General features: G+C 32.5%; 2 protein-coding genes and 1 long non-coding RNA gene across 3 annotated transcripts in view; all 3 read right to left on the bottom strand.

Annotated features, from left to right (window-relative positions):
• Positions 1-5072, bottom strand: part of LOC106101540 — a 12996-nt gene extending 7924 nt beyond the window's left edge. Inside the window, exon 1 of the long non-coding RNA XR_001225519.1 lies at positions 5035-5072. This is a non-coding gene — a long non-coding RNA (uncharacterized LOC106101540). The remainder of the gene's footprint in view (positions 1-5034) is intronic.
• A 6325-nt stretch (positions 5073-11397) lies between these two features.
• On the bottom strand, positions 11398-13694 carry LOC106101477. Its single transcript, XM_013280719.1, has 2 exons — positions 13071-13694; positions 11398-12268 (listed from the first exon to the last, which is right to left on the bottom strand). The coding sequence occupies exons 1-2, from the start codon at positions 13511-13513 to the stop codon at positions 11467-11469; spliced, it is 1245 nt and encodes a 414-aa protein (XP_013136173.1). The 5' UTR covers positions 13514-13694; the 3' UTR covers positions 11398-11466.
• Positions 13695-14366: 672 nt separating this feature from the next.
• LOC106101617 (mitochondrial 2-oxodicarboxylate carrier) overlaps positions 14367-18983 on the bottom strand; it is a 5750-nt gene continuing 1133 nt past the window's right edge. The window contains exons 3-4 of the mRNA XM_013280906.1: positions 17809-17998; positions 14367-14721 (exon numbers count right to left, since the gene is read on the bottom strand). Coding sequence (XP_013136360.1) covers positions 14592-14721; positions 17809-17998 — 320 coding nt within the window. The 3' untranslated portion in view covers positions 14367-14591. The remainder of the gene's footprint in view (positions 14722-17808; positions 17999-18983) is intronic.

Raw genomic sequence — 18983 nt, 5'->3', positions numbered from 1 at the left:
TGTCCGTTTAGAATACGAAATAATACGATACTTGATAGAGATCCGCATTTTTTATCACTTTGTATTAAAATTAAAAAGAAGTACTGAAAAGAAACGATCATATTAACTGTAAATCATGAACATGATTATTGTTATGGCGAAAACCGAAGATGAGCAAAAATTGTTCAAGATTCAATCAATCAATTAAAAGAACGTAAACAATCGTAATTACTACTATTATAAATGTGACAGTTTAGATGGATGGATGTTTGTTAGGGTTTGTAGCCTAAACGGCTGAACGGATTTCGATGAAATTTGGTATAGATGTAGAGGATAATCTGTAAGAACACATAGGCTACTCACTTTTGTATTGTTTTTAATATCACGCGTACGGAGTCGCGGGCCAAAGCTAGTAAAACAAAAATGTTGCAAATACAATGGATAGATTGTGTATGACATTTTTATAATGAAACAGTTTAAACTTTAATGGCATGCTCGATTTTTTTATGAAAACTTTCCAAGCATTTTATCTCTGAAATATCCAATCGCGCGTTTCCGATTAAACAAAAAAAATCACTAGATGAATATAAAATACCGGCTTTTTAATTAACTCCTTTATTTTGAGTGAAAGGTTATATAAAACTATAATATATTGTTATGTTCAACGATAGCATTATTGTCAGTAATTACAATAACATATACGACAAATTAAGAAACTCTAAAAACACCCAGACAGTGGTAGAGCCCGCTTTAACATCTTCGCACGAATGGGTTGGCTCGCCCGGTGCAATACCACGACCACACTGAAAACAGGCGTGAAGTGGAAGCAATTCCGCGTTTGGTCTGATGAGTATGATGCCGGAGGCCTAATTTTGGTCCCTTTCCCTTTCCACCCTTTTCTTAAGAGGAATGAATGGGAAGGAAAAGTGGACTTGACGGTGGAGGAGATACATAGGAAGGGGAAATGTCCTCTTTATGTGCGTCTCCTCCTCCGTCAATTAAGGGTAGGCAACGCATCTGCAATTGCGGATATTTGTGTGCAGCGGTAGCTTTCCATTTCGGTGGATTCAGGTGGTTGCTTACTCGTTTGCCACCTTATATTATAAAAAAACCAACAGTAACATACCATACCTTTGTTATTTAGAGAAAAAGCTATGTTAAAAAAATATGATAAATATTGTCATAAAGGTTAACAAATGTACGCCATTTTGTTATTTGCCACTTTTTAACACGTTCATTTATTGTTAAATGTTCACAGAATACATAATTAGAGGGTATTAATTTTTTCCACGGCCACGTATACTTTGGATTTATAACTGTCAAGTTATAAACGGTTAATAAAATTATTGTATGCCAGCTTTCCCTAGGGCGGAATTAAAAAACAAATGTAAGTACACATAGGCAATGTGTTTATCTAGACCAGAGTTCCTCAAACTTTTTTGTGTCCTAGATTTTTTTTTTATATAAGGTGGCAAACGAGCAAGCGGCCACCTGAATACACCGAAATGGAAAGCTGCCGCTGTCCATACACATCCGCAATTGCAGATGCGTTGCCTACCCTTAATTGTCAGAGGAGGAGACGCACATAAAGAGGACATTTCCCCTTCCTACACGTCTCCTCCACCGTCAAATCCACTTTTCCTTCCCATCCTTTCCTCTTAAGAAAAGGGTGGAAAGGGAAAGGGGCTAAAATTAGGCCTCCGGCACCACACTTATCAGACGAAACGCGGAATTGCTCCCACTTCACGCCTTTTTTCTGTGTGGTCGTGGTATTACACCGGGCGAGCCGGCTCATTCGTGCGAATATGTTAAAGCGGGCACTACCACTGTCCTAGATCCCTTGTCGATGTTTTTCGATGTTAGGTAGACCCCCTACTTACCTGATATTGATTTCCTTGAAATTTCTAACTGTACTAAAGATTAGTGAAAATATATAAAAATATCGTTTTGGTTTTTTCTATTTTTCCCCTTTAGTAAAAAACAAAGTAAAGAGTACACTTAAACATTTTGTAATTCGATTTAAAAATCATGCTTTTAAGGGTTAAATCAATATTTTTTTTAATAAATTACAACAACTATTTCCTAATACTTAACTAAAAGCGGTTGCTTAATAGCATGGAGTAACCGAAAACTTTGCCAACTTTTCGATATAACTTTCAGTTAAAACTATTAAGTTCGATGCTTAACTATAATTAGTATTTCATCATAAACGTGACAATTAATTAACTAACCAGTAATATAAAAAAATTCCTTACAATCATATACTGATCATACTAATATAGTCAAAAGTTTAACGACTTCTCCCACCACTGGCTGATAGAGGTTTAGATAGCTTAAAAATGACGTCGCTTTGTTCCATATTTCCATCACATATATTCACGTTCGATTGTTATCAGACAATTTACAATTTGGTGGGACAGGCCCTTAATGTATGAATTAAGATGCGGACACCTCATCTAGCACTTTAAATGTGTTTATTGGAAAAAGTTCCATCAATGGTACTGCTTTTACTCAACCACCTGAAATAGCAAATCTAAATTCAAAATTTAAACTATTTGTTAAACGTTTGGAAAGCCATCTTTTTGATAATAGCCTTGAACAGAATATTTCATTTATATACAGTATATTTATGTATATATATGTATGTATTTTATGTAATTCTACACAAAAAAAAACCAGCGCACCCGCGGACATACCAATTATATGGTTTTTGCGGGGCCATATTTGTGCATATTGTTTAATTTGTGTCATGTAATATTTTCAATAAATAAAATAATAAATAATAACTAACTTCTACCTAATTGGTTATTGCTAAAAAGAGACGATCAGTTGCAAGGAACAAGATATTTTTTCTGGTACACCGTGGGTTTCCGCGACTGTACCTTATGGCGTTATTCAGACCAGTTTGAAATAACACTGTTTACTCTCTATTACAATCAACTAGCTGTTGCTCGTGACTTCGTTTGCGCTAAATTGGAAATTATAAAAAATGTTGCCTACTAGCACCGCACTACTCCGTCTGCGGGGAATAAAAAAACAAAAGCAAATAGACTATGTGTCCTTCCAGACTGTTCTACATCTATCCCAGATTTCATCGAGATCTGTTCAGCAGTATAGGTTACAAATTCTAACAATCCATCCATCTAAACTTTCGCATTTATAATATTACTAGCTTTTGCCCGCGACTACGTCGGCGTGGAATTGAAAAAACAAAAGTGTGTAGCCTATGTGTTCTTTCAGACTGTCCTATACATCTATACCAAATTCTAACAATCTAAACTTTCGCATTTATAATATTAGTTAGAAGTTAGATTTGTGTCTGAATAACATAGCTTTGGCCTAATATTATCTAGAAATTAATGGTACAACAACCAACCTCGCTAATTTAGCACTAAGAGCACACCTTTGAGTAAACTATCGCAAAACTGTTATGCGATTGTCTATTGTTTCACCAACTGTTTAGTTACACAACTAAAAATCGAATGTGTGCAACTCCATATAAGCACATAGGAATCAAGGCGAGACTAAACGGTCGTGCGACAGTTTAGTCAAAGGTGTCACGCTCCTAACGTAAGTTGAAAAACATTTTTGTCATTTCATTGCTGAAAAATTTCACGGTAACATCCCTTAAATTGGGCTACATCGTGTTGCCTTAAAGGCAGTCCAATTATATTAAGAAACAAAATGCCACAAAATAATAATATGTACTAGCTGTTACTCGTGGCTTTGTCTGCGTGGAATAAAACAGTATTATATGACTCTTGTATATATCAACTATGTTCCATTAAAAGCCTCGTCAAATTCGGTCTAAAGACAGACAATTTAAATACGGTCTTAAGTCTCTACTTATATTATAAAGAGGATTTTTGTATGTATTGAAATAACTCAAAAACTAGGCCGATTTCAAAAATTTTTTCATCGTAAAAAGCTACGCTATCAGTGATTGACATATGCCATGATTTTATTAGTTTTTAATTTCACGCGGACGAAGTCGCGAGCAACAGCTAGTTATAAATAAGTCTAATACTTCTTGTACGCGAAATATCTTTTTTGTTATCAATATCCATGTATGTTATTTTTAATTATCTGTATTAGATTAAAGAGAAAATTGTTAGTGTCTAAAGTCTTAAGGTATTTTTTTTATTTGCAAAATATTGTAGTTAATTAACATTTAGTATTTACGCAAAAGCACTAAAACTGTTGAAAGAAATAGACAGGACATTTTCTTTCCACATTACTTCGCGGTTTCAGAATTCGCGGGCAAAAAAGTTTGAAGTTTGTCGAATTCACGTCTAAACATTTGGTAGCGGTGTCAAAATATGTTGCCATCCTTCTCATTGCCATTAAAAAAAGAGACAACATGTTTTACTAATAGTGTTTGGTGATACTGTTTTTAGAAAATAAATGATGGGTAAATGAAATCGAAAAACAAAAAGTTCCGAATAAGGACGCGTAGGATGTGATTGTTCTTTCAGATTGATTGATTACGTATAGAGAAATGAGTAAAAACTTTCATCATTATAACACCTACGTACCAATTACTTTTTAATTTACTACTAGCGGTTGCACGCGATCTCGTCTGCACCTTTTCAATTTTTTTTTTGCTATTTAACACGAATTTTTTCGCATTGTTGAAAAAAAAATCATGTTATTTACAGAAACTTCAATATCATTTCCATTTATTTGTATAGAAAAAGAAGAAAGATTGAGCCTTTCAATTTTAAAATATTTTTTTAAATTAAAAACTACAATCTGCACTGAAATACACAGAAATGCTAATAGAAAGTCATTACGCGCGACGTTTCCGAGTAAAATAACAACAAAGCCTTTAAAATAATAACTAATTTAATTGTTTACTTAATTCTTTATCAAAAAGAAAAAAAAAACCAGGCGAAATTGAAAACGTCACTATACTCTGTAAAACAACTGCACGATTCACAATAAAAAAATAATAAAGAAACAAACATTGTCTGGAAACAATTAAAAACATTCTTTAAAATATTCTGGAATGTTCTATAAAATTTTGAAATTCAAAAATGGAATCGTAAAAGTTACCTGAGAGCAGAAATAGCGTGGCTGTGGTCGGCTTCATGTTCCCACCAGAAGTGCCGTATTCCTGGCGTGTACTCGCCTTATAGCAGCCCGGTTATAGCGTAGGACGTTTCAACACTCGATAGTTCTTTTGCCTTTAAATACTCTAGAATCGCTAAAACTTTACTAAAGTTACGAAAGAAAACTTAAAACTTTCCTCGAGGTTAAGGTTAATGCAACTGAGACATTTTAATTGTTTCAGTTATTAACAACTTATAAATAATTTATTTCGTTACCTTCATAACTAATGCGCAAGTTTAGATCGATGGATGGATCGTTGTTAGAGTTTGCCGCCTAAAGGGCTTAACGAATCTCGATGGACATAGATGTAGAGGATAGTCTGGAAGAACACATAGATTACATAGTTGCTACGTTTTTTTTTAATTTAGCGGCAACAAAGTCGCGGGCGACAGCTTAGTTTTGAGTATTAACAGAAATTATACATTTCTTTAAAGCAAAGGATAATCATAATCCTTAGTTTAAATAGATCTTAGTACTGCTGTATGAATTTAAACTGCTCTAATAAATAATAATATAAATAATAATCAATATTTTAGAAACCGCACGACTAGTGAGGAGGTTCCTGTCTCTGCAGCCCTGACCACTGGTTGTTTGAGTCATCGGATTCCGCAGCCGGTGGACTTCTATTTTTTTATATAATATGCTTTATTTTCTTATTTTTTTAAGAAAATCATGTGAAATATATTATATAAAAAAAAGAAAATAAAGATATGAGAATATAATATAAATAATAATATTAATACTTGAAGAGTAAACATTAAAACCCATTATAAAGGAAATTGTGCTAGCTGATGACATACACGATTTTAAATCACAAATAAAAAATCTTTGATTATAGTAATTAGTTATGTTCGTATTTCGAACATAACCTTATTTTAACAATCGATTAAAAAGTAATGCATTTAAGCGCAAGTATCGACAACGAAAGAAAATAAAACATAGCTGGCCAGTATTTATGAGTGACCATGCTAATTATTAACGCGAGAGAAATATCGCCTGTTACGGTAAGGATTTTAATAAAAAATTCCAATGTTTTAACGCATAATCGTTATGTACGATGCTATAAATTATTCTTTTTAACACTGGCTGAATTCCAGTGAAAAAAATATATTTACATAAAATATTTGTTGTCTATGACACCTGGGAAAAGAATGCAAATAGATGAACTCATATAAACGTCAAAAACATTACCCTCTTGTTAGTATGGCAATAATCCTTTATGATAATGTTTAAAGATTAAATTATTAACAGAAATCCACGTGCCCTCAATATACGCAATGTGGTATATTCCTAAGTCGTCAGATTAAACGATCTTAAGCATTTAGAAATGGCCACCCTTGTTAATTACGTTTCTTAGTCAATATTAATCCAAATCGATAATACTTAAATCTTTAAAAATAAATTACCTAACCTATATATTAATTTTCTCAGAATGTACATTTGCAATTAATTATTTTAACTTTATTTTTCATTTATAACTAATACTATAAATGCGAAAATTTAGATGAATGTTTGTTAGAGTTTGTAACCTAAACGGCTGAACGGATCTCGATTAAATGTGGCAGACGTAAAGGATAGTCTGGAAGAACACATAGGCTACTCACTTTTTAATACCACGCGGCCGGAGTGGTAGGCAAAAGCTAGTATACTCTAAAACATTTCTGTTCAAGCTACACTAAGTTGAGGAGTTTTATTTGAGTTTTTACTTTGGAATTAGTTGTTTTTTGTTTAATTATTTTATCTAAGTTGCTCTTTGCCGCTATTTAGTTTTTTTTCTCTTTAGATTGATAAATCTGTTTTGGTTATGAGCTTATTTTATTATTACTAGTGTACAGCGACCTCCGACTATCTACGCTCCCTTTTACATCTTGGGAAGAGGGGTGGCTGAAAACCAGCTCGACACTGGATCTCAACCAGTATCGGTTAAGCTGAGCCTCCCCCTTTTGCCATCTGTTATAACTTTTTCGTGTATGTTTTTTATTTTGTACTACTCTGTGTATTCTTGGATGGCAATAAAGAGGTTTTTATTTATTTATTTATTTAAGTGAGATAACTTTGAGTACGACTGTATAATACAGAATAATATTAACTCTATTGAGAATTCAAACCATTGCAGGATAAAAGCTGGCCGCCCTCTTGCATATCCCTCTCTTTGACGACGTTTTCTCATGAATTTGATAATTTTAAAACGACAACCTTATGTTATTTTAATGTAAAATACTAAAATGTTCTTCTGAATGTATGCAGTGTGTGTCATACTTGAGTTGTTAAGGTCACTTAGAGTACTACCACACTCAGAGTCGTCATCCTGAGTGTATATTTAGTATTAATATTGTCTAAAGTAAAATTGTGACATGAAATTGAAGACATTAAGGGCTTTTAGAGGCTCAGATAGCTTAAAGCTGTCACTGTCAGATATGTTAACAAAATTCAATATTTCCATCGCATATTTTACAGATTGGATTGTTATCAGAGAGTTTACAATCTAGTGGGACAGGCCCTTAGACATGTTTGAGAGTAATGCTCGCTACATACGTTAATTCCTAACTGAAGAATCGAACTATTCAGTTAAAACTGAGAATGTCTTAATATGAAAATACTTCTAATACTTTAATTAGAGAGGAAAATAACTACTCGTATACAACGCATAGTTCTTAACCTGGCCATCTCTTTTAATGTGAATAGGTTATGTTTACGAGAGGATCGTTAAGTGGGCTTTTACTATACATAGATCTATTATTACTTTATAATACAGCTGTGTTCTTACCAATATAACATACACTAACTTTCGCCCGCGACTTCGTCTGCGTGGTATTAAAAAAACCAAATGGAAGTATGCAAACTTTGCAAGCATTCTTGCAAACTAACCTCTACTACTATGCCACCATCGAGATCCGTTCAGCTGTTTAGGCTACAAACTCTAACAAACATCCATCCATCCATCTACACTTTCGCGTTTATAACATTAGTATGATTTTTAAGATTAGTGGTGATACTGGAATAGCTAAACAATTTATTATACTAAAGTTTAAATTTATTAGTAAAAAATTATATCCGAATGTTTAAATTAATGGATGGATCATCATCATCATCATCAGCTCACTATACGTCCCCATCGAGGGGCTAGGAGCCTACACTAAGTAAGGTGACTAGGTTATAATCAACCACGCTGGCCAAGTGCGGATTGGCTGACTTCACACATATATTTGAATTTCATCGCCAATATGTGCAGGTTCCATCACGATGTTTTCCTTCACCGTAAGAATGTCGGGTAAATTATGTACATATGAACATTCGAAAAAATCGAACATCACATTGGTACAGCGGGATTCGAGCCCAAGACCTGTAGATTACAAGTCAAGTGCTTAAACTACTGAGCCACCGACGCCCCTATGGATGGATACTATGCTTGCTAAAAACTGCTTCCTTAAACTTTTGAATTGTTACTTTTGCCTCATTTATGCAGTACACTAAGCGTGCAGTCAAAACATAGAGCTTTGTTAAGGTCAAACAACTTCTAAAAAGTGCCCACGCATTTTAATTACAAAAATGTTAACCTTTACTTTAACTTCCAACTAAAATAAACCGTTAATTTTAAAAGAGTTTTAAAACTTAGTCACTCACGATTAGACTATTTAAAATAATAGTTAAAAGTTACAATAATAAAAATGTCTTTAACTTAACAGTAAGTTGCTGGACGAATATAAAAGTCGTGTAAAAATAAATTCTTCCAATTTTTTTTAAGAATATTTTGAATTTCGAAAAAAAAAAAACATTCTAACACTGGTTTCAAATATGCGCGGTTATGCTCTTATGGAAGAATAGATAATTTTAATTAATTGATTCTCGCACGAGAAAACAATTAGGTTTTCATAAACAAACATGAAATTACAAATTATATCAAATGAGTTAATTAAGTTTGAAATTGTGTCATTGCTAATAAGTGAATTCATTAAAAAAACAAACACATAACACCACGCTAAACTGTACAAAGTTAGGTTATGTTGGTTATATCGAAACATACCCCTTTCGTATCCTATTACTAGCTGTTCTATAAAATATCAGAGCAAAGACTTTTATATAAATTCATCCACGCGGAATTGATATTTCTTATTAAAAAGCCTAACCTGTGCCAAATTTCATCAAGATCTGTCAAACCTAGATAATATTTACAGTGCTAGAGACCGCTGTAAGCTGTAACATCTTCGCAGGAATGGACCGACTCGCCCGAAAAAGGCGCGAATTCCTCGTTTCATTTGTTGAGTGTGGTGCCGGAGGCCTAATTTTAATTCCTTCCCCTTTCCACTTTTTCTTAAGAGGAAAGGATGAGAAGGAAAAGTGGATTCAACGGTGGAGACGCTTAGAAAGGGGAAATGTCCTTTATGTGCGTCTCCTCTGTCAATTAAGGGTAGGCAACGAATCTACAATTGCGGATGTTTATGGGCAGCGGTCGCTTTCTATTTAGGTGGATTCTTATAAAAAAACCGTTTAGGAGATATCTTCTAACAAACATCCATCCATCCAAACTTTAAGTTTAAAAGTATGATTTTTTTGACCGACTTCCCAAAAAAAGGAGGTACTCAATTCGTCTGTATGTTTTTTTTTTATTTTTTTTATGTGTGTTACAGCATAACTCCGCCGCTAGTGGACCGATTTTGATAATTCTTTTTTTATCCGAAAGGTAATGCTTGCAGGTGGGTCCCTTTTTTTTGGTTGATTTTTTCAGCAATATAATCGATGATGTACACAGTAAACAATCCGTCTTACAAACTACTTGAGAGCGTTTGCACACCTGAAACTAATCTATCGCACAACTGTTCATTCTCGTTTTGATTCCTTTACAAGGTCACACTACTCGATTTTTAGTTGTGCAACTAAACAGTTCGAAACTGCGAAACAATCGACAATCGCACAATAGATGTGCGATACTTTTATCAAAGGTGTGTGAACGCTCTAAGAGTTTTTTCCTTGATTGTTTGGAGTCAATAATTGATAAGGATTCGTTTTAATCAACCTATGTAGAATCCATTACAAGAACGACCCACGCTTCATACGTCACTGTCGAATTGCAAAGGGTAATAAGTCGAATAATATGTGACTTTTATAAATCAAGCAATCAGCGTATTCACCAAAATAAAGATACGACCACTGTCCATAGACATTACAGATGACTTTTTATTTTTGGTATCCACAGAAAAATCGTAAGTAACCCTTTATTTGATTTTTAATAGACACCGCATTTTAAAGCGGGAATCCTGTAAAAAATGTAGGTGCGGTATCGAAACAAGATCTCTTGTAAACAACCAATTATAGAAGTCGTAAAAACTCTTGCGAACGCAAAATAAATAATATTGAAATTCCAAGAAAAATGTAATAGCGCTCGTCAACGTACGCAATTTCACAATATGTTCGTTCAATTAAAGAAATCATACAAAATCATTGTCAACATTGTTTGAAAAATACTTTATTACTTAGCTCGTTGCTCGCGACTTCATTCGCGTTCAAATTAAAAAAAAAATATTTATATGGGCAGTATATTATAATTTATGTTACTCACAGTTAAATTACCTTTTGAATGTCACGAAGAATTTTTAAAATTAACCCAGTAGTTACGTGAATACATAAAAATATTTCTCTTTATAATATTAATGATAATGATTTTATTAAGTGATAAATGGCTTAAAGATTTATTGATTCTTTGTAAGGCTTTCAAATTGAAAATATGGAAATTATTTATGTATTTATTAATGACAGATGTATTTTGCCTAAATTTCTCTTTTTTTTACTCAGTGGTTCACGCATCTAAACGTTACACATACAAACTAGAATCAACTTTCATTCAAACTACTACAAATACAGCAATATATCTACTATTCCTAAATAAAGCAAAGAAAATCGCATAATACTAAAAGCTTAAAAAAAGTTTGGTAAATACGCTTTTTAAGGTTTTCAGGCACGTTTACATAACATAATTCTAGATGGCGCTGAATAACTTCATTTCAAATTCGTTTATTAGTTGTTTACAGGTGTAGTTAACAGATGGCGTTGATTGTATTTTCAAAATGTAGTTTGCAGTTAGAATATCAGATAACTACTATTATTTGCAAACTCCAACAAAATGAATAATCTTCGCATTCAAATGAAGACAATAATATATATCTAATTATATTCTAGAAAGTATTTATGAAATAAAAAACAACATTCAATACAAAATTTTATATTTCCATATTACGTTAATTTACAAAAGTACAAAATTCATATAAATGTATTTAAATTAGATTTTTTGAAATTAATTTTGTGAATGTAATTCCTAAATATTGACTAGAGAATTATAAGCATGCATCAATAAATATAAAATCTCAATTTATTTTTAATTTACTTTTTAATAGGCCCTTTACATCTACAGCAAAGTTGATTTTTATCCTTTTTGAAATGTAAATTAAATTCTTGTTTAAATATTTTTCTATACATCGATTCTTTCACCGAAACAACATCTTTATTCTGATTAAAATACAATGTATACATTTGTTTTATACTTAAACTGGAATCTAGATACTGTTTCTTTCTTGAAAACTGTTTAATTGGTTTTCCATCGACTGTACTAAATGACAATATATGATTTCTAACTCTATCCTTTATTTCCGAAGGTAAAGAATGGGCACTTGCTTCCGATAGACCTCTTCCGTCAGGTTTTGGTAAATTCATGTCACTTTTACCGGAATGCACATTATATACACGCTTTTGAGATATAGCTAAAGTACCTAAGTAGAAATCTTTGCAAACCGTATACCTAACACCTCTAACTAGGAAGAAATATTTAAAATAATACTTGCGTTTCGTGTCTATAGATTTACTATGTTTGACATTATTCCTTTCTGTTGTATTTAACAAAAAATGTTTCTTTTCATTCGTATTTAGCGAATAAAATGCTTTAAATAAATGTTGTCGGTCGACATCATTGATTCTTTCGTTGCATTTAAATTTACATGATTTTAAGCAATCTTTTGTATTTTTAACGCACCTCTCTGGGACATATTTACCTCTTCTACTGATATAAGCTTCACCTTTTTCATGTTTTAATTTGCGGACATTACAAGCCCATTTACTAGGGTTCGGGACTATGCTACGTGATTTTTTCTTTACAGTCTCTTCCTTAACTGCTTGACTTTCTTTGCACCTGGAATATATAAGAATAATAATCAAAGAATTGTATAGACAGGACTATTGAAAATTTAAAAAAAAAGTTATAATAGTAAAGGCATGTCTTTAAACATTAATAATGTCTACATATATCAGACTCCTATGTAAACTATCATAAGTTTAAAAAGCAAATTTTGTGCGACAACATTTTTAACTTTAATGCAATTAAACATGAATCATCACATATAAATAGACAACCAAAATCTACAGTTCTCATTAGTAATGTTGCTTTCAAATTCACATCAAATATACATTGATAAAGTTAATACCAAATTTAAAATTAGAAGTAAAAAAAAATGTGAGAAACGTATTTGTAAAATTATATTTGAATTGTGATATTGTATGTTTGTATAAATAAAAAAAAAATAAGATAAAAATATTAAAAACACCAAACAAGGTGTGAATTGCAAAATGGTAGAATAAGGTGACATCAATTTGTGAGTTACCATTCTATTCAGCCTCCTAAAAATAAAAATAAAAACAATGTATTTGCGGTCTTTTTAGTGGAAACTAGTAACTTTCATCAATTATTTAGCAAAATGTTAATATATATTAATTTTATAAAGAGGAAAGTTTTGTATTTTTGTATGTATACTAAGCCAATTTTAAAAATTCTTTCACCATTAGGTTTATCTGTAACCTATGTTACAGGTAAACCCTAAAACCCCCAGGTAATCCCATGAAATATAAAAATATAGCATAGGCTATATTTTTAAATATCACGGGGACGAAGTCGCGTGCAACAGCTAGTATAAAATAAATTGTAAAATAAAACGTACTCAGTATTCTCATTTATAATTGGCACTTCAACTTCTACTTTAGTGATAACACAGTTTTGGTCCTTAATGTATGCTTCATACTGGCCGTAGAATGATTGTTGAACACCATTTGTAAGAACATGCTGCTTGTATACTGGCACTTGCGGTAATATCACATGTGAAGTTATCTGCATTGAGTTCATATCATTTTGTATTATCTGTGGCAATTGCTGCATACCCTGCAAATGTATTTGCTGACACGACATCATCGTTTGATTCTGCAGTATCTGATGGTTCGTTATCTCATGTTGTACTGACGAAACCGGTATATGTAAGGATTCCGATGTTATTGTTTGTTGGTATGTGACCTTCCCTTGTCCCGTTTGCAACGATGGATGGATAGATACAGACGGATATACTTGAACTATGTGAGGTAGATTCGTTGTTGCCTGTATTTGATCCATTAATGTAGAAATCACGAAAATAAACAACCAAAACTTAAAACTTGCGAATAAATTAATTTACTCTTCCAGTGATCTAGTCTTGAATTAAAGTACTTTACAAACAGTAACTAACGTTCATTGGTGAGCTGTAGAAAAATTGTATTCTTGTATATCAATAGATTAAATAGTTTAATATGTAAAATCCAATAATATGCCACAGTTCCAACTCGAAACAAAACAAAGCAATAAACATGGCCGCGTGTTGACAGTTTTGAATGTCACACGTCAGCTGTCAAACAAAGAGTATACGGCAAAATTCCATTATTTCAATACTTTTTTATCTTTTCTTTATAATGATATTTTGTATTTTTAAATGATCAAAATAAATTCAATTAAGGTTATGTAGAGAAAGTATTTTTAAACCATTTTTTTATGGCAATCTTATCTTACGTTTTTTCGTATTCTTAATACACACTAAATTATTTAACCAATTATGCGGTCAAGAGTTATTGTTTTTAATATTGAAGTTCTAACTGATGGAACATGTTTTGATACCGAATGAAGAAAGGTCTTTAGCGAATGCTTTACGGTTTGATGAAAACATCTCCTCGTACTTTAAACCGTTTAATGTTGTATTTCCGGAATCTTTTGTCCGATTTCAACTAGTTGGCAAACATCGGTTGCCATTTAAGTTAATAGAAATAAAACAACATCGTAAAGGTATATAAAACATTTATTACTTCATAGTAAAATATTCGATATAGTCAACAATACTAAAAGTTAATAATTGCTTAAAATTAAATATACATTTTTGGCCTCTGTAAAATTGTAAATTAAATGCTAGCCTCTTTATTTGTACTTTTTAAATTCTTTGCTTGCTAACTAAACATTCATAATTTCATTTCCTCTTAAATACAAAGTAAATATCACAAAAAAATAACAACCAATTCTAATTACCAATAATATCACTACAAGTCGATTTCTAACCTATTTTGAATAATTTAAAATAATAAAAAAATATTTTGATATGATAATTATCAAACGACAAATATTGCACATTTGTTTTTAAAATTTAAATATTGTCTTTGGTAGTCAATAATCAATGCGTTTTATTTTGAAATCTATTCTCTAAGTAATTGTACACATAATCGTATACGACCAACATGATAGCCCCGCCTGGACCCAGTCGGAGCACTTTTGGCAACAGGCCTTTGTACAGTGCGCGGAAACTGAAAAAAAAAATGTAATTAATTGAACTCTTGTTTTGTCTATTAAAAACGCGGTCAGCCAATACTGAAAAAAATCATCGTGCTTCGATATAAAGATGATTACACAGTGACCTCATCTCTAAGTATTAACTTCCATTCACAACATACCTAATGCCTGTCACTGGGCTTAGAAATATATTTGGCAATTGTTATGCAATATAAACACAACTGTATAATAAATAATATTATATCTTGTTTAACGAAGATCTATCTTACTAATATTATAAATGCGAATGTTTAGATGGGTGGATGTTTGCTAGAGTTCGAAAACTAAACGGCTAAACGAATCTCGATGAAATTTGGCATAGACGTAGAGGACAGACTGGAAGAACACATATTCTACTCGCTTTTGTTTTTTTTTAATTCCACGCGGTCGAAGTCGAAGTCTTATAGAAAACAAAGTACTAGTGAAATCAAGTACTTCATGTTTTCTACAAGTCACACACTCAAAGTTATAATAATTTATTAGGTATGTTTCCAAATCCGAATGACGAAAGAGACCGTCAGGTCTCATTTTGTTAAATTACACCTATTAAGACTTTAACCACAATATGTTGTTTTCAAGTAAAGATAATTACCAAACACTACCTTTAGACAAATGAGTGAGTATAACATAAGTATTATCTTGATAACCTCTTGACTTTTAGTGAAATAATATAAAGTTTTCTTATCAGTAATGCATCTGATAATAAATGTAAATAAACGACGATAACGTTGCTAGAAAACATTTAATTTAGAATTATAGTTTTAAATTTAAAAATCTATATAATATAAGGTATTATCCGAATTTAACGCACCCAAAATCGACAAGCATGCATAGATGTTTAAATCGACACATCCCTATGTAAAAAAACATAAAAAAACGGATGTTTGAATGTAAAAGGAACGAGAAATGTCCGCACCGCAACAAATGGAAGTCTGTCTTCTCTTCTGTCTTATTAAATTAATTTATTTCTCCATTTACATTTTTCACGCTACAAATAAATACTCGTAACCATTTACGTATAGTCATGCGTTCCATGCGTGATATTGTACACAATACCTTTGTGTAAAAGTTAATTTTGTACCTTCTACATAAAGCGATCCTGCCGTGGAATACTTGGATCCGCTCCAGACAGATATTTGCATTACTGAAGCGGTTTCCGAGAATATCGAATCACCGATTGTATTGAAAATATTGTGCCTCAATAACAAAGTTATTTCGTACAAATTTGTTTATAAAGATGACTCTACAAATAATTAGTATTTGTGTAAAAGCTTTATTTAATCGATTGAAACAAGTAATTTTTCCGATAAGTTTTAGATTTCTGGGTCAATTACCAATATGCTACTTATTTCAAACTGTAGTTACCTTGCCTAAGAGCGGGCGTACACCTCTGCATCCATACCAAATTTCATCGAAATCTGTTCAGCCGTTTCGGCTACAAACTCTAACAAACATCCATCCATCCATCCATCCATGTAAACTTTTTCAATTATAATATTAGTATGAAGTATGATATAAATGAAGTAATTCATCTCGATAACGACTGACTAAAAATATCAACTAGTCTATTTGTACAGAATGGCGTTTACGTAAACGCAATTACTATGTTGCAATGAGATATTACTACGCTAGTTACTTTCGAAACAAATCTATCTTTACTTCAAAATATCGGTCAACTAAATAATTACATTTGTCCATCGTAATTGCTTCGAAATTTAGTTAACAGCGCACCCAATTGATCTCTCAACTTTCTTCAATGTCAAACATAAAAGAAACGTAGTTTTGGCATTAAGCCCGATAAAACGAAGATTTTGTGTTTTTTTGAGAGAAATCTTAGTTTTTTCATGACTTGCAGTCTCTAGTGAAGTCGCAGTTAACCGTATGAAATAACATTTGAATCGCTAACAGAGCTTTGACCAATACCTTTGACTAAACTATCGCACAACTGTTCAGTCACGCTTTGATTGCTATGAGCTTGTGCTCACACTACTCGATTTTTTATTGCAACTAAACTATAAAAACAATCACCAATCGCACAACTGTTCCAATCCCAATTCGGTAATAATAACGAAGTAACGGCCCGAGCCGAGGCTCCTGAGAGAGCCATCGAGCCTAGTTACTCATAAAAGAGGTTTAGGCTAAGCGCCATCTGCGCTCGGCCACCTCAAGCCCGGTGAATCTGTAAATGCCTCCTCAAGGCAAACAGTGACGACTAAGTCACAAAAAAAAAACGGTTGTGCGATTGTCTAGTCAAAGGTGTGCGCCCGCTCTTAGAAATCCAGTTTATCAGGATAACAAGTCATTGTAAGAAGTCATTGATCTGATTACTGGTATCGATAATGATTTTATCGACTGTCAATTGTCAAGATTGCAGAATTGTGAAATCGCGAGGGGTCGTCTTATCTAGAAAATCTAATAAAAAACACGATGGACACTTTATATTAAACTAGCTTTCGGCCGCGACTCCGTCCGCGTGGAATTAAAAAACTGAGTAGCCTATGTGTTCTTCTAGTCTATCGTCTATGTCTATGCCAAATTTCAACGAAATCCGGGCAGTCGTTAAGGCTCAAACAAACATCCATCCATCCATTTAAACTCGCGCATTTATAATGTTAGTAAGAGCTAGGGATGGACTATATCCAACAATAGGATGTATTGTAGATGACGATACCCTCTTAAGTCCTTAATCATCAAAAAAATTTAGTCATTTGTTTTTTTTAAGAAATTATCTGCCTATTTCTCCATACCTCCTGTACATAGGTCCCTTAAGAAGCAGAGCCCAATGATTTATTGTACGACTGGTCTTAGCAATAAGTGTTTTTACATATTTTTTTTCATCAACTTCTTAAATATTTTTATTGTCTGTGTATATTTATTTTTTTACTTTTTTGTTACCGCATATCTCCAGCCATGGTGGATCGATTTTTTATTTTCAATTAAGTGGTCGCAAGAAGGCACTGACATCGTCTGAATAAAGAGGGAATCGCGTAATTCTTTGCGGTCGTGGTAGGTTAACAACTATTCTATGTCATAAAAAAATACATTTAAATGTTTTTACTTACCCTTCTTCTCTATACACCAGACTGATGGTACCGACAGTGGAGTTGTATTTAACAATTCCCGGCATAGGCTGCGGTCCTTGTATACGGCTCTTGGCGACATCAAACGGTATATTCACACATGACCCCAGCACTCCGGATGTGAAACCAATCGCTATCTTACGACTGAATTCTAAAAGAGGATCCTGTTGGACAACAAATTATAATTCAATAATTTAAATTAGATTTTTTTTATCCTTTTATTATAATACTGGCCGAAAGGCCGCGACTCCGTCCGCGTAGTATTTAAAAAAAAACAAAAGGAAGTAGTCTGCATTCAACCAGACTATCCTCTACATCAATGCCAAATGCCCAGATTGGTTCAGCTTTTTGGCTACAAACTAACAAACATCCATCCATCTAAACTTTCGCGATTATGTTATTAGTAAGAATTAGGATATTAACCTTGTAACAGTATGTAATAAAAAAAAATTAAAAAAGATACGATTTATTTCATGAAGTAACCTAGTGTTATAAAATTTATTAGTATAATACTAGGTTTTGCCTGCAACTCTGTCCACATGGAATTAAAAAAAACTAAAAAAAAAACAGCCTATGTTCGTCCAGACTATTCTCTATGTCTATGTGAAATTTCATTAACATCCATTCAGACATTTAGGACAAAAACTCTTACAAACATACATCCATTCAGCCATTTAACATTTCACATTTATAACATTAGTTAGATGTAATATCTCTAATTTTATCTGTGTACAAATGATAACAGGATCTCCGAATAAGTACCCTACTTGATACCTTATCAATTTTTTAACATCTGACATATAGTTTATCAAAAGTAAACAAGAGATGGCATAGAAATAAACACTATAGATATGAACATTCAGATAGAAACAGCGATAATAACCAAATACTGAAACAAATCTTAAATATTTAGCTTAACGCTGCTTACAATATGATATCAAAATTTGTATAAGGCTGGCTTTACAGTATGCGCACATCTTAACTAAACTGTCGTACAACTGTTTAGTCTAGCTTTGATTTCTATGAACTTATAAGCCTACTACTCGATTTTTAGTTGTGCAACTAAACAGTTGAATCCCCTGCAAAACAATTGACAATCGCACAACTGTTTAGTTTAGTCAAAACACTCTTATTATTAACACTGTTCCATATTTAAA

Source organism: Papilio polytes, unplaced genomic scaffold (assembly GCF_000836215.1).
Source record: "Papilio polytes unplaced genomic scaffold, Ppol_1.0 DF823980.1, whole genome shotgun sequence".
NCBI lineage: Eukaryota > Metazoa > Arthropoda > Insecta > Lepidoptera > Papilionidae > Papilio > Papilio polytes.
Note: the sequence above shows the minus strand (reverse complement) of the source record. Positions and strands in the feature narration are given on the sequence as shown.